The 13,122-nt window shown below is 39.9% G+C and overlaps 1 protein-coding gene across 1 annotated transcript; it reads right to left on the bottom strand.

The window, feature by feature from the left end:
- Positions 1–3,721: 3,721 nt before the first annotated feature.
- Positions 3,722–12,746, bottom strand: LOC309686960 (uncharacterized protein; the record flags this gene model as incomplete). Its single annotated transcript, XM_082501631.1, has 5 exons — positions 3,722–3,767; positions 3,854–3,990; positions 4,180–5,959; positions 6,120–6,218; positions 6,656–12,746. The coding sequence occupies 2 exons, from the start codon at positions 12,744–12,746 to the stop codon at positions 6,208–6,210; spliced, it is 6,102 nt and encodes a 2,033-aa protein (XP_082357757.1). The 3' UTR covers positions 3,722–3,767; positions 3,854–3,990; positions 4,180–5,959; positions 6,120–6,207.
- Between the last annotated feature and the right edge of the window lie 376 nt (positions 12,747–13,122).

The following is a 13,122-nucleotide window of genomic DNA, read 5'->3' as shown; positions in this document are numbered from 1 at the left end:
ACCGTAGGGGCTAGAGCGGTCATTCTTACACCGTTTTGTTCAGAAGAGATGGGGGAATCTTCCAGTGTTTACAATTTATCATTAAAATATGAATTATTAAAGATATTTGACTTCTAATGCACCATAACTGAGTAGAGCGAAGCAAAAACTGCCTTGACTTGCCCTCAAACAACGCTTTGTGACTTGAAATCTATTTGGAGTATCGATATCATTCTTTCACCGTAAGAGACAGCAGGCTTTGGTGAACAATCATGGAAATTTTCAGGTCTCTGTGGAAATCCAACAAAAAGTTATGACGAGAGAAAAAAGTGGTTCATTTCCACAGTTTGAAATCTGAAGAAATCTGAGCGAAGGACGAATTTCCTACCCTCAAACAAGTCCAACTCATTTCAGAACGGTAATAGGTGAGAAAGAAATTCTTGAATTGTGAGCGTCAGGGGTGTCTGAAGATATTCGGGGACAAGCCTCATGTCTTAACTTTGCTTCGTTAAGGAGATATGACGATTCGAATATGCCTCTCATTACAGAAATCCAGCGGTGATTTTGAACAAGCTCTCCATTCACTTTATATGGAGAGTTTTCTGACCTTGTGTTAGTCTGAGGAGATTTGCAAAAATTCTATAAATCCCACAACAATGATGGTGACATTTTCTGAAAGCCAGCAAAAATACCTACGTTTTGATGTATAATTTGTGGAAGTTGAGTGAAAATTGAGCAAGTAGCAGGAAGTTGTTCGGACATGAAGTGAAAATTGCAAAACCTTCAGTGGCACACTGGAAGCCAAGAGCATAGCAACCATAACAACACATGTATTTTGTGAAAAATCACAATTTTGCAACTCAAAACTTTAAGAGGCATAAAAGTAAAACAGTAAAAGATTTGAAAAAGCTGAATCATACCTGAATAGCCCAATAATTTGTGAACATTTTAAAGTTTGAATGGTTGTTCTAGGTGAAAATATGAGGAAGTAGTTAAGTTTCAAAAACAAGCAAATTTTAGCAGAATTGCAGAAGTTTCCCATTCATTTCAATGGGACAAATTAAAGGAAAAAAGTGGAATATTTTAAAAAGTATAATAGTTAAAAATAGCAAAAATCGTAGCGTAAATTAGCAGAAATAGCAGAATAGTTTAAAATTTGAACGGTGAAAATCGGCTGAAAATTGTGGAAGTAGTTAAGTGCCAAAAAGTGTACGGAAGCAACTAGAATAATAATAATAATAACTAGAAAAATTTGCATTTCCTGCGAAAATGCAGTGTGCATGCTGTAAAGCTGAAGCTGTCTGCTGAAAATAGTTGAAAATAGCTGAAGAAGCTGAAGAAATCAAAGTCAGTGTTTAAAAAGTTGTTGAAATTTTAATAACTTTGCAGAACAACATCAAGTTAGCAAAAATGTAATAACTTATCAGAAATGCAATAACTTAGAAGAAACATAACAATTCAGCAGAAATGTTGTAGTTTACCAGAAGCTACAACTTAGCAGAAATGTAATAATTTAGTCAAAAATTAATAACTTGGCAGAAATATTACAACTTACCAGAACTGCTATAATTTTGCAGAAATGTAATTATTAGGAAAAAAATTTATACAGATAACAGCTGAAAACGATGAAGTAACCTCAAAGTTACTTGTTTAACTGTGAAAAATGACCAGAAACATTAGAAAAGAAAGAAAACCAATTCAATTCAATTTATATAGCGCCAAATCACAACAAAAGTCACCTTAAGGCGCTTCATAGATACAGAGAAAAACCCAACAATCATATGACATATGACCCCTATGAGCAAGCACTTTGGCGACAGTGGGAAGGAAAAACTCCCTTTTAACAGGAAGAAACCTCCAGCAGAACCAGGCTCAGGGAGGGGCGGCCATCTGCTGCGACCGGTTGGGGTGAGAGAAGGAAGACAGGAATACCAGCCAGCAGATAAACTGATGTGAAACAAAACCAAGGTAAAATTGCAGAATTTACACAGTTGGTGAAATGTAAAAATGGCAACATAAAAACCCCAAACAAACAAACAAAAAAAAAACCAAACAACATTTAGTTAATAAATGCACAAGATGATTCGATGATAAATATGGTACCAATCTACAAAATACTGTCGAAATGAAGTCCACATTGTGATATATTTCCGGTGTGGAGAGTCACACAGCTAAACAATCGATGTGCATATTTAAAGAATCAAATAAAGAACATTGTTGTGGAATAAATTACAGTGAATAATAATCACTGCCCTGCGTTAGAGAGTGACTTATGATGAGGTATTAATTGGCTTAACTTTACCTCTAACAGCTTTTCAGATAGTGCTGTGACCAGGGTGAAATCCATCATAAAGTAACTGTAAACAGTAGAACCATTAGCATGAATGTTATGGTTCTACCCTGATCAAAACTCAAGTCTGCTGTTTGACCTGATATAAAATGATAAAGAGGAACACATATAAATGACCTTTATGAACTTTTCAAAATGACTTTATATGTCTGACCCATTATCTATATATATTAGAGCAGATGTGGAAAACCACTGTTAGACCTACTCTATACTAACACAAACACAGTCAAAAATTCATTGCTAGTGTGACATGTGGTCCTTTTTGCCTTTGACCAATGATATGCTGGTTACTTGGACCAGTTTAGTATTTGCTGTCACAGAGGAATGTTAACCATAAATCCAAAAGACAAAACTGAAAAAATATGTTAATTGCAAACATGTTTTTGCTTAGTAAGAGGATTGAAATTACATGGAAACTGTCACCTTAAAGCCTCATTGTAAATATCATCACAAACAGATGTTTTCCACACGGTTAACAAAGCTCCACCACATCCAATCACTGCATATAAATCTAAAAGAAAACAACAACAAATAAAATGTAATTAACACAAGTGAAGTCTAAGGAGCTTGGAAAGAAAAGCGTCTGGACTTCTTTGAGTTCCTTGAAGACGTTTCACCTCTCATCCGAGAAGCTTCTTCAGTTCTAAGGGTCAATGGTGGAGAGTCCCAGATTTAAACCCAGTGGGAGTTTCCCCCCAAAGAGGGACAAAGAACCCCCTGATGATCCTCTACCTAATCACATGAGCCAAGGTGTGAAAGTGGGTGTGGGTCCCAATCAGCCAGGGTTTCGGGTGAGCTCATTGTGAAACCTGGCCCCACCCTATCATGTGATTTCCCGAGGTCAGGAAATCACCCACGCCCACTCCCAGGATGTGAGTGGACGTTACGGTGTCTGGGGAGGGAACTCAAAACTGGATTATAGATGGCAGACAGTTGGTGTCATAAACCACCGCCTCTGTTTAAAGATGGTCGCTCACAGTGGACGTAAATGGCTTCTTTCACTCCTCCATCTGTCCAAAATGTGAACATTGGCATCCTCAAAGACTGACCTTTGTCCTTTAGATGCAGATGAACTGCTGAGTCTTGTCCCGTGGAGGTGGCTCTTCTATGTTGTGCCATGTGCTTGTGAAGTGGCTGTTTGGTCTCTCCGATGTAGAAGTCCAGGCATTCCTCGCTGCACTGTACAGCGTACACCACATTGTTAAGTTTGTGTTTAGGAGTTTTGTCTTTCGGGTGAACCAGTTTCTGTCTGAGTGTGTTACTGGGTCTGAAGTACACTGGGATGTCGTATTTGGAGAAAACTCTCCTGAGTTTTTCTGATACACCGGCTACATAGGGGATGACAATGTTGTTGTGTCTGTCTTTCTTATCCTCCCTCGCTGGTGTCTGATGTTCTTTTCTGTGAAGCTGGAATGCAGGCACACTGGACGAGCTTATTCTAAAAAATACAGAAAAAGGAACATTTTATTTGTGTTAAGGCCTAAAAACTACAAATAAGTTATACAATGAACAATATTGAAATACCTTATAGGTGCTGCAGGCCATATAACCAGAATCCAGAGCAATCTCACACTCACATGATGGTGAGGAAAGACATGAGCTCTGCAGTGAGGTTTGAATGTCTCAGTTGGAACACTGAAGAACTCAGAAGACAGCAATACCTGCACAGAGAGACAGAGTAGAAAAAGCATAGATTTGTAATCCATAATGTGAATTAAAACTCAAAAAGTGTCAACAAGTATAATCATTTGAGTGTGGAATTATTTATGCAATAAACAGGATTTTAATTAATTAATTGAATTAAAAAACACTGACATTTGTTTTTTTAAATCAAAGATAAAGAATCATACCGCTCTCTGCTCTGAGGATCACTGAGCATCTCTGACAGGAAATACAGTTTCCTCAGTATGAGTCATCATTGATGGTCTCAGAGGTGTGTAGTGTGGTAGCATGATGATGGTCTCCAGATCAGGCAGGAGGTCAGGTGATGGGTGTGTCATCTTCTCCATTGAAGACACACTGGTATGGCAATTCATAACACAGCAGTCTCCTTGTGGCATGTAGTTATCTGTGCAGTCCAGCACTGATGGATCAAGTTTGGCTCAGCAGTTCATGAAGATGGTGTCTGAAAAAATATATCTAACAAAACACGTGCTTATAACACCACCCACCCAGCTCAGCCCCCAAGTGTCTATGTAATGCTGGTATGGGGTGTCGGTTACTAAGTCTAATCAGAAAGCGGGGGCTACACCTAAAGCCCACACTTTTTGATGTCTTTGTTTATTAGCAGCTTTTTCCAGCTGCTCAGAGAATTCTGACTTGGCCTTTATCCACCCAAACCCAAACCCACCCGGATAAAGGCCAAGTCAAACTCACACACCATACCAGCATTACATAGACACTTGGGGGCTGATCTGGGTGGGTGGTGTTAAACTGTAGTCGGGAACTTTCAGAAAACTATCCATTTACTTCTAAATCAGTTTTTATACATATTCTGTAAGCTGTACTAATGTTTTTCTCTACATAATGTATCATTATAGACATCTCTGGTAGCCTAAAGATAGTTTATAACTTTTGACATTTTTTACCTGTAAAACATGATAAGCAAAAACTCATTCATCACAAAAACTTTTGATTCTACAAAAGCTACTATAATCAAGAAAATATAATTGTCTGTATTTATTCATGTGACCCATAATAAATACCTGCATTTATGTGGGATTTATTTATTTACTATTTCATATTTTCAAGCCCTTGGAGGGGAAGATCTCGTTTGTTGAGCTACATACGTCACAGTAAAAAGATTTAGTCATTTAAAACATGAGAATAAAAGAAATGATGTTGGTTTAATAAATGTTGCAGCACATTTCAGATCAGAGGTGCATGATAGCAGATGTTCTCTGCTCTGCATGAAGTTCAGCAATGATTTGGTGAAATGATTAATAACATTGCAATAAGAAAGGGTCTTCTGACAGACAGAGTAGGGAAGACCCTTTTTTCAATGAAAAATCTTTTTCATGCTCTACAATCAGTAAACTCTGTAACAAACATGATCTGTAATTGTTTCAAAACTCACCAGACGACTTCATGATTGGCTCGAGGACAGGACACAAAAGACAGGGTTGTGGTAACTGTAATATGATCTCAGAACACCTGAATACAGACATTTCTGTGGCTGAGAAATAAAAATGAGGTCAAGCAGGGTGTTCTTGTCTGTAGTGCCAGAAGTGATCAGCTGTGAATACCCTCTCGACTGAAACTGCTCCAGAATCTGTTTTCTTCCACTCTGCAACTGGTTCTCATTAAAATCTCCACACACAATTATTGGGTGACAGTCCATGATTTCAAGTGAATCTAAAAGACTTACCAGGTTTTGCATGAATGGTGTCAAACTGTAGTCAGGGGGTCTGTACACAACAGCAATGAGTGCAGGGAATGGAGCCTGAACCTTCAACACTAAAAACTCAAGATCAGTGACATTATGCAGATACTGTTTTACCTGAACCTGAAAATGATTCCTCAAATACACAACAACTCCCCCACCACTTCTGCTGGCCATGTGAGGAAAGTTTGTGTAGGAAACATGTCTGTTGCGTTTGAACATGGTGTAGCCATCCAAATGAAGACTGTCTGCAACAAAGGAGCCTTGAAGGTGAGACTCGGTGAGACACAAAACATCTGCTAAACACATTTCATGATGACTCTTGATGTCACTGATGTGAGATGGCAAACCCTCCGTATTGTGATGGATCAGTGTAAGAGTGTCAAGTCTGCTGGCTGTTTCTCTGACCTGAAGAAGAGGCATCATTTCCTCAACACTGGCTTGTCTCATGGTTTGGAGCGCTGCAGTTACCTCGGGATTGGCGTAAATCTTTTTCTCATCCAAGTCCTGCAAATAGAGTCCACTGAGAGACGTCACCCTGCTGAGAGCAACGTAAGCCATACCTGGTTCAAAAATGTTCTTCATTGAAACTACAGCTGTCTGTGTTGTAAGACCCTGAGTTTTGTGAATTGTGCAAGCGAATGCTAGCTTTACAGGAAACTGTCTGCGTACTGCTCCTTTAAACTTCAGACTCTCCTCTGCTCTCTCAATGTAAACCAGATCATCAGATGCTGCATTAGCACTGCGGTTGTGTCTCATAGGCTGCCGGTTGTCCATTCTGAGCCCCAGTTTAATTATGTGTCCATCATTTTCAGATCTCACCACCTTTACCAGTATACCAAAAGCACCGTTGACCAAACCGTTTAGTGTGTCCAAATTTCTGGTCAGCATGACTCGAGCTCCTTCAGCAACATTCAGAGTGTCAGGTAAATCATTTCTCCCACCTGTAAATGGTTTGTCTCTTCGTTCCATTCTGCCTGTACATTTATCCTTCTGGAAATCGTCTGCATTGATGATTATGATGTTTGAATGAAGCTTCTTCAGGGTATCTGTGTTGTGGGATTCCACATTCTTGTTGGTGGCATAAATGTGTAAGACCTCAGTTGGACATTCTTCTGGTGCAGTCACAGCCTGTGACAACAAATCTCTGTCGCACTGAGAAAGCTCATCTGTCTTTTCTTTGACTCTAATCCTGTTCAGCATCTCTGCAAAGGCCACATCATCTTTCTGACGCATGATCTCGGTTAGAGTGATCATCTGAAAATGTTCCTGCCATAGGTCAATCTGTTCTGGATCGTAAACACAGAGAGGTTTAGACTGTCGCACTGGTGGCAGCTGGTAAAAATCTCCAACAGCTAAAACTGACATTCCACCAAAAGGTCTCTGAGTGCCTTTGATTTGTTTCAGTCTTGCATCCACATAAGCAAAAAGGGGTTTTGAAACCATTGAAATCTCATCAATAACAATAATTTCAGCATTCATCAGCTCAGATCTGACTTCATCCAGTTGGTTACCAAGTCCTTGAATGGGTGGTTTCAGACTCCTGGGTAGTTTCAGTAGAGAATGTAATGTAGAGCCATTGATAGAAAAAGCTGCTGTACCGGTAAATGAAGTCAGTAAAACAGTTGGATTTGATATGTCAGCTTCTTCTGCATTAGCAGGCAGTCTGCTCAGGATCTTTGATGCTTCAGAGTGAATACACTTAATCAGGTGTGACTTTCCAGTTCCTGCACCACCATTGATATAGAAGAAAAATGGATCTGGGTTCAAACCACAAACTCGCTGAATACACCAGTCTCTTATGGCATAGAACACGCAGGCCTGCTTCTGGTTCAGATTCTGATACATTACACGTACCACGGCTGGATCTACTGCAGGTTGTTCTCTGACGGCTCTGATCTTTGTTACAGCATCAGACTGACGACTGTAGTCGGGGACATTCTCCTGTTCGTTCTCATCATCAGAATGTCTCTCAGGAAGATTCTCATCACATTGCAGCCTCACAACTTCAGATTCAGGAGCCAGATTACACCATTCATCAATCACAACATCCCTATTTTGTTCAAACTCTTCCAGTGCACTCTCAATATCCTCAGAGTTCTTCTCATACTTGTCTTTATTTCTTTTCACAACCCTTTTCACAGACTCACTGTGGTCTGAACATGGAAGTCGTACAAAACCTGAGTTGTAGAAGGACTGATAGGTTTGGAACCCTTGTGGTTTCAGTTCCTGCTCTGATCTGTGTGGAAGGTAAAGTCTCAACAGTCGACCATAATATTGCTCAGGATCTTTTTCCTGTGAACAGTGGTAATATCTGATTATAGCTGGTTTATCATTCTTTCGCCTTTGTACAAATCCAAGCTGGTTTAGAAGAGGAAGCACATCTTTTCCTTCATTTGGACCACTTACCAACCTGCACAAGGCAGCAAAATCAGCCAGTGACATTTCCTCATATTCTGGGGTCTCAGGTCTGCATTTGTATTTATCACTCAAACTTGTCATCCAAATATTACAACTGTCGTGTGTTGTGCTTTCCAGGAAGCTCATGGGCCGACTCATTTTTACTGGGTTATCATCTGTTGGTACAAATACAACACTGCGGGAACATTTTTTCATTTTTAGGCCACAGACTCGAGTCACACACTCCTGTGCGCTGATTTCTCTCTTTTTTGAGTAAGCCTGCATCACAGCTCTCATTTCATCACACTCATTGACGGTGTTCTTATCAGAGTTGTCAATAACTGTCTTCAGGTATTCAGAGAGGCCAGATTCTTTCTTTGTTATATATTTACAGAGGTATTCTATACATGAATAGGCATTCAAAATGAATGAGACATCTAAATTAGAGTTCCAGGCTTCAAGCAGGTCTGGGTTGTAATTGTTGATCCAACACTCATTTGGGTCACGTTTCAGAATCAGAGCTGTTTTCTTGTTTATGTCTTGGAGGCACTGTTCATACTCATTCATTGTCAAGTTGCATCGTGACAGAATCTGCTCTATGGTGAGGGAAGCAGCTTCAGGTTCCTTCAGCAGGTTCAACAAAGGTCTGAGTTTGGCTTTTGCAGCTTCAGTGTCTGAATCCTCATCCTGTCTCACAATCATTGTTCTTGTGGCTGGTGGTTTGGGAAACCCAAATCTACAACCAGAGTTCACACTCTTAAAGCATGTCTTTGTGTGGTTTTTGCTGTGCTTTTGTAGCTCAGTGACTTTTTTGTGCAGTTCAGGTTGTTTTTCTGGATCAGGGAGTTGAGCTGAGATGTATCTGTCAACAAAGTCACAGACAGTTTGGTCGTCATCCACATCTGCTTCTACCTTTTCTCGAATCCACAGCAACATGTGTATATGTGGACTACCTCTGTGCTGGAACTCAACTCTGTAAAAGTAATCAATGATCTCACCAAGGGGCTGTGCAGGAGAAAAAAGCAAATCTCTGAACAAAGCCTCAACACGTTTATCAAACATTCGCATGGTGGTTACTGGATTTGATCTTAGAATTTCACACTTTTCTGACCAGTCCAGGGCTTCAAAATCAACCTCTTCACCTTGCTGTCTCTTTATTGCTTGAATCACTTCAGGCCATCTCATCTCAGCAGCAGAGAAAGTGACAAAGAACTGAGGTGTTCCTATTTGGCGAACCATGCTGAATAGATCTCTGGTAGTTTTCTGCCAGTAAGCTGGAGTTCCTCTGAGTGGCTGCATAAATCTGATTGCATCTTTATTTCTTACCAGCTTCTCTACTTCTGTCTTACTTTGTAACATTCCTGATGTGATTTTGCGTCCATCTTTGGTCATAGTTTTACCTTTCCTTAGCTGTATTGTCATGCTGGAATTAGCCAAGTGTATTTCAGTGACAAACTGTGAGAAAAACAGGTAATTTGTGTCTTTAGCAAATCTTGCATCAATGTTGAAAAGCCTTGACTTGAAGTAAGCACTTGGTGTGAGTTTAAGACGTCTCTTTTCATCCAGTGTATTCTGACCAGTAGGAAACTGCACAGGAAATGCCATGGCTTCCAAATGAGGAGTTCTGAAGAAGCTAACAGGATTGTTTCTTTCTGCAGGAGCCACACAATATGTGTTATCAGTGAAACAGAGAATCTCTTCTGAAATGTCTACGGGCTGCAGACAACTTTCTAGAGCAAAACCTCCATTGTTCAAATCACTTTCTGGTTCATCTGGATTTTGTTCCTCTGGTTGTTCATCACAGGATTGCATATTAATATCTTGGTCACTTTGAGACTCACTTTCACACAAAAGGGCATCTTTTTCATAGTTGTCAATTTCCATTAAATCTGCTTCATTATAATCATCACTTGCCATGCTGGCTTCATCACTGCTGTCATCATCAGGTAACGTTGGATCACAAAGCAATGCATCATCTCTGATAATAATATCTGTGTACTGTGGATGAATTTGTTTCAGTTTACGCAGAGCTTGAATGAGTTTAGACCAGGTGACAGTCTGGAACAGCTGATGGCCTTTGTAGCACAGTCGTCTTTTCAGCTTTATCCTCATGATCTGTGATTGGCTTCTGATCCTCGGTAAACTGTCAACTGTTTGTTGGACCTCAGATGGTACACACACCACATTACCACGTATGAGTCTCTGTCTCCCCTTTGGAAGAGGAATAATCTTAGCAAATGGTATGCATTTGGCAATCAGATGTCTCTCCAGAATGTTGAGATCACAAAGTTCAGCTGGAATATCCTGCAGTTCTAAACCGTTAACAGCAGCAAGCCTGGGCATGCATCCACTTTTGAGGGAACTGTGACATGTGTGACAGATATACTCTTTTTTTCTCTCAACAGGAAAGCTGCAGTGATCATGACATGCTTCATCACACACATGAACAAATTTACCAGTTAGGCACTGATGAGCTACAGTCTGGTGTTTTGAGTAATTTTCTCTTTTGCAGATTTTCACCTGATTAGGAAAAGAAGCTTTTAGACAAACAGTACAAACATAAGATGGTGCTGACTTAATGTTTGATCTGAAACGAGATATGGCCTCATTCATTAAAGTGTTCTCTGGATGACACTGTAAACTCTCAGCTGGTCGATGCATCTGGCGATATTTCCGTTTTATATTCATTGCACATCTGATATTATGCATCTGTCTGAAAGAAAAACCGTTCCAATATTTTACTCTCATTCGTTCTCTCATATTGTCCTTGTGTTGTTGCTGAAATTGTTTTTCTTCTCCATACCGCTTTGTCATATAAGATCGTTTTTTCTGTTTAAAATCTTCGCTTTTTTTATATAGGTTATATACATATGACCTCATGTAAGCTTTGTGTTTCTCTCTGAATCCAGCACAAGTTCTGTATATTCTTCTTATACGCTCTTTCTGCTTTTCTCTGAATATGGGAGACTCTCTATATGTTCTTGTTACACGTTCCTTCTGCTTTTCTCTGAATAGGGGATTGTCTTTATATGTCCTTATGACACATTCTCTTTTTCTCTCTCTAATTTTAGCACTTTCCCTATACATCTTTCTTAAATGTTCTCTCTGTTTCTCCTTATAGGTAGCATTTAATTTATACAATTCATTTTTGTACATGCTCTTTTTCTGTCTGTGATCAGGATCATTACACTTCTTAGTTGAGTTTTTTTTCTTTGTCTTGAAGCTTTCATCAAACCTGTACATCTGCCTTTCTTTCTTCTTCTGATTTTCCTTTCTCTGTGGTACTTTTTCTTGGGCTAATAATCTTCTCCTTATTTTTCTCCTTTGCTGTTTATTATATTTCAGCAGTTTATCTGAGAGTTCCTCTGTTATATTAGTTAAACAGTAGGCAGTGTTTGAATCATTCTGAGGAACAGAATCTGATGTTACCTGCGTTTCTCTCACAGAGGATGCAGATGTTTCTTTTTCTAAATACTCAGAAGGAAGATGGTTGTTTTCAGTAGCAGCTGTCTCATTTGAATAATCCACTCTGGATGATGTCACTTCAGTCGTTAAAGTGTCTCTCACAGTCTTCTGTGTCTGGTCAGTAGATCTTTGGGAGTTTATTTCATGAACGGCTTCATTTAAAGCTGGTGCTGTAACAGTTGTAGCTGTTTGTCTGTATTCGGTGGTTTGATTAGCATCTCTTTGGTCAGCAGCGTTTTCACTGTGAAACTCGATGGGCTGTAGCTCATAAGTACAGCTTGGTGCGATGCTGAACATTCTGTACAAACGTTTGATCCTGTCAATCATGTCATTAAGACGTGTGAATTTCAACATAACTGCAGTTCCACCACTTACACTTAGCGACAATGGCATACCAGTAGACTTACGTGGGTGAGGATCAAAATATGCATATTCACCTGAAGTCAGCCTGCTAACAGCGATGACTGTTCCTCCCATGACTAGCAAAGCATAGCGAACGTCTGAAGCCAAACACTGTAATCCCTGTTCAAGGCTCGGAAAGTGATCTGTACCATCAAATGTGCCGTAATGAGCAAACTGAGACATGTCGACTTGATACTCGTGTGTGCGGCTGGTAACAACTGAGGGAAGTTCATCGCAGGCTAGAAACACACTGTTCACAAACCTCAGTCTGGCATCTGAATAGACGGCATGGCCTTTGTCCAACACACGGTTTAGATCTGCTCTGGTAATAAATTCATCCTCGTGTAAGAATGACAGGAAAACCAAACTGTTAGCCATGCATTGCTGATTCCGGTACTTTCCATACCTAGGAGCGGCCTGGCTTCGGGAAGCACAGACGCTACTCACTCGTGGACTTTCACTGTTTGTAACCTGTACATGAGACTGTCCTGGAGCTTGTCCATCATGCTGTGTTTGTACAGTTAGCTGGGGTTCAGTCTGGATTAGCTGCATAACTTCAGGCTCTGGGACAGACACTGAGGGAACACTTCTTTTTACCACATCTGCATAAGACACTGTGGCTGTCTGAACACTGCTCTGCACTTCTGTGCTGGGAAAAGCTGAAACACACACCTTTACCTGCTCACTGCTCTGAGAAACATTCACCTGTTCTTTCTGCTTTTGCCATCTAAGCTTCAGGGACTGCGACCTTTGACTTTTTCTTGGCATTTTGCTGAAGTACAATCTGGAGCTTATATGTGGTTATACACAAATATAAACAAAACTGAACCTTGAAACACAGAAAAACTTATAACTCCTTAAGTTACTGTTAAATCTGAGAAATGTACTATTATACTATAAAATGTTTTTATGAATATATGAATAGATGTTAAAAAGCTGATTTGTACTCCAAACTCAAAATAAAGGAAATTCAAAGTTCTCTGGAAACAATTTGGTCCGTTTTATTGTACCTCTTTTAGAAACGGGGTTTCTTCAGCTGGATGTTCTGCAGCAGTCAGGAAACAGGAAGTCTGGGTCCTCAGGCACTTCTCGATGACAATACTGACTGAATACTTACACTGAGTGACAAAATGGGTTAGTCCTT

The sequence above is a fragment of the Aulonocara stuartgranti genome (assembly GCF_965226115.1).
Source record: "Aulonocara stuartgranti genome assembly, chromosome: 14".
Classification (NCBI taxonomy): domain Eukaryota; kingdom Metazoa; phylum Chordata; class Actinopteri; order Cichliformes; family Cichlidae; genus Aulonocara; species Aulonocara stuartgranti.
Note: the sequence above shows the minus strand (reverse complement) of the source record. Positions and strands in the feature narration are given on the sequence as shown.